Here is a 2,987-nt window from a genome sequence, read left to right on the forward strand (position 1 = left end):
GGGAGGGCGGGGAGGGCCGGGGCACCGCCCCCGGAGAAGCCGAGGAGAGGGCCGGGGCGGGCATCAGGACATCGGCGAGGGGCGCGGGGGCGGCGTAGTCGCCAGAGGCGAGACGCGCGAGGTCGCCCATCCCCTCTTCATCCAGTGTCATTTTGACCGTTTCCCAACTTGGTGATGTGAAAAGTGTACAAGGCCTTGACGTCAAAAAATGGTAGTAACATTCTGCTCAGTTATCTTTCTTTTTTTATAACATGCGTATGTTATCTTTTTTTGAGCATGGGCCAAAGTTTGTATCGATTCGTGGCCCAGGTCATCGCCTTCAAGCGACAACAACGGTTCACGGCCCACTCGAGACGTTAAACCCCATCTCGTGCGTGCGGCGGCTGAATCGGCAGCGGGCGCCGTGGTGAGCTCAGGATCCGCCGTCACCTGTTCGACGGGATGCGTCGGGGGTTCGACGGGAAGGCTCCGGCCACCGGTGGCTGCGGAGCCGACCGCCTAGGCGCGCTGCCGGACGAGATCCTCCAGCATGCGTTGTCGTTCCTGCCGTCGCGCGAGGCCGTGCGCACCTGCCTGCTCGCCCGCCGCTGGCGCCACCAGTGGAAGTCCGTCCCGGCCCTGCGGGTCGCCGACGTCGATGCCTTCAAATTTGCCCAGCGCCTCAACGAGTTCGTCAACCACCTCATCGTCCTCCGTGACCGGACGCCACTCCACGCGTGCGAGATCGCCGCCTACAAGGAGTACAAGGGGCGGTACTATGACGACGAGGAGCCCTCCCGGTACACCGACCTGTGGATCCGGTACGCCATGTCGTGCAACGTTCGGCTGCTTCGACTCAGCAACCATGACCCCGCTGATCTAGATGCTCAATATGAGAATATAGAGGATGTTCTGCTTCACGCTCACATTGCCTCCCACCATCTGACGACACTGGAGCTTGAGGGCGTGATGTTCTCGTGCCAATACCCTCTGGATTTATCGAGCTGCCCCAACCTGGACATCATCAAGATGAACCGATGCTCCTCACTAATTCACGTCAATATATGGTCACGATCTGTGCGGTGTCTTTGTATCACGCACTACGATTTTTATAGCTATGAAGAGAAACCTCGTGCTGTCGTTTATGTCCCAAGCCTCGTCTACTTAGAGATGACCGGCGGCCGTGGCCTGGTTCCTGCGTTTGAGAGCATGCCCTTGTTGCAAACAGCATCTATCAAGTTTGGCTGGACTTCCACTAGGGACGACAACAATGATGGTTTCTTGCTTCTTGGACGCCTGTCAGATGCCACTAATCTAGAACTCATATCCGAGCCTCAAGCGGTATGTTTTTCGCATTGTATCCACCGGTTCTCCTTTGACATACATACTATGGTTGTTGAAGCGCCATGTTATTGAACCTACATACTATGGTTGTGCTTGCCCAGCTTTCTTTCAGGAAAGATTTAATGCGGTGCACTGCATTTAGCAAGCTCAAAACCTTGTCACTCAATGATTGGTGTGTAGAGCCTGATTTTGGTCCACTACTCCACTTTCTCCAGAGGTCACCAAGTCTCGAGAAGCTCTGCCTCCAACTATCTAAGGTATATTTGTATGAATGATTTTTAAGTATAACTTCTTTTGACTTTTGACCTATTAAAGTTGCTTTTGCTTTGTTGACCCATTTTGGTAAATTGTACAGCCAGATGAACATGCTAAAGAAACAGATGCAAGCTATGTTTCAACTGAACCATTTTTGGCATCGAAGCATCTTAGGGTTGTCAAGATCAGATGTCATGAAAATGATGAACGAGTTCCCAAAATTTTGAACGTCATGAGTTCATATGGAGTACCTCCTGAGCAAATCAACGTCAAGGAAGGCAATTGGTCATCCGAGGGTAAGTCAAATTATAAGTCTTTCTACATTTCGAAGTTTTGCATTCCCGCGAATACGCAAAGCTTGCATATCTTTCATTGATGAAGTTTTGCATTCCCATCCCTTGTATGTTTGTATGAAAAATTACTAGTCTCGGTGACTTAAAAAAAATTAGCAGTCCCATATATATTTATTAAATTTATCAGTGTATACTTTTCAAGCTAATTGAACTACCAAGTACGTAAAATGCAAGACAAAACTTGATATCTGTTTTCTGTTGTTAAAATGATGACGTTCTTCTTGCTTCACAACGTTAAAATCAAGTTGGGCACTAGTCTAACTAATTGCACTTTCCTTTTAAACTTCCACAGGATCATATTCAGATTCCGAGCAGTCAGACTATTCTTATTCAGATACGGATCAGTCGGATTAACATTCGGAACATTGCTATGATTTATTTTTTTTGCTTCATCAGAGGACCTTTGGCGAAATTTTTAGTTGTCGAGTTGAAACCTTCTCAATTCAATCCACAAAACTAGAAACATGGGCGCAAATGGGATTTGATTAGGTGTTGAACATGAAGCTATCTTATTTGCTTTGTACTTTTGGTTCATGGCATATATATGTCCGTTTAATTTTCAGGAACATGTTATGATATTCTGCGTTACATACCGGGTGTTTCATTTATTCACTACCCATGTTGATTGGCTTCTGCTAAAGCATGGCATGGCATGGCATGCCCTACTATCCTCATGGAGGTGCACGTCAGGTAATAACGTACTTTAGGAGTAATGCTCGCTAGATGAGTCCCTGTGGTATGTTCTAAATTCTCGCTGCACAGTCTGAATCATCAGCTACACTGCAAAGCAGTTGAGGCTTGCAAAGTGCAAGACTGATATCGCTGGGGACATGGTTCACATTACAACGACCCGAATTTGCACTTATGGCATGCGTTTGCCATAGGCCCTAGCGTGTTAATTTGTGTCTTAGAACGTAGCCGCACTTTGGGATTGTGTTTATCATAGGTATAACTTTGGCGTGTTGGTTAGTGCCTTAAAGTGAAGTATAACTCATACATTGGTTGTGTTATTTGAACCAGATGAGTCGGTCCAGGCATGCTAAAAAGATGAAAAAT

General features: G+C 47.3%; 1 protein-coding gene across 1 annotated transcript; it reads left to right on the forward strand.

Moving 5' to 3' along the window:
• Positions 1-373: 373 nt before the first annotated feature.
• Positions 374-2,416, forward strand: LOC123154996 (F-box/LRR-repeat protein At3g26922-like). The gene is made up of 4 exons (XM_044573580.1): positions 374-1,320; positions 1,425-1,580; positions 1,679-1,874; positions 2,224-2,416. Exons 1-4 carry the CDS (start codon positions 442-444, stop codon positions 2,283-2,285), a joined length of 1,293 nt encoding a protein of 430 aa, XP_044429515.1. The 5' UTR covers positions 374-441; the 3' UTR covers positions 2,286-2,416.
• Positions 2,417-2,987: the final 571 nt, after the last annotated feature.

Source organism: Triticum aestivum, chromosome 7A (genome assembly GCF_018294505.1).
Source record: "Triticum aestivum cultivar Chinese Spring chromosome 7A, IWGSC CS RefSeq v2.1, whole genome shotgun sequence".
Lineage (NCBI taxonomy): Eukaryota > Viridiplantae > Streptophyta > Magnoliopsida > Poales > Poaceae > Triticum > Triticum aestivum.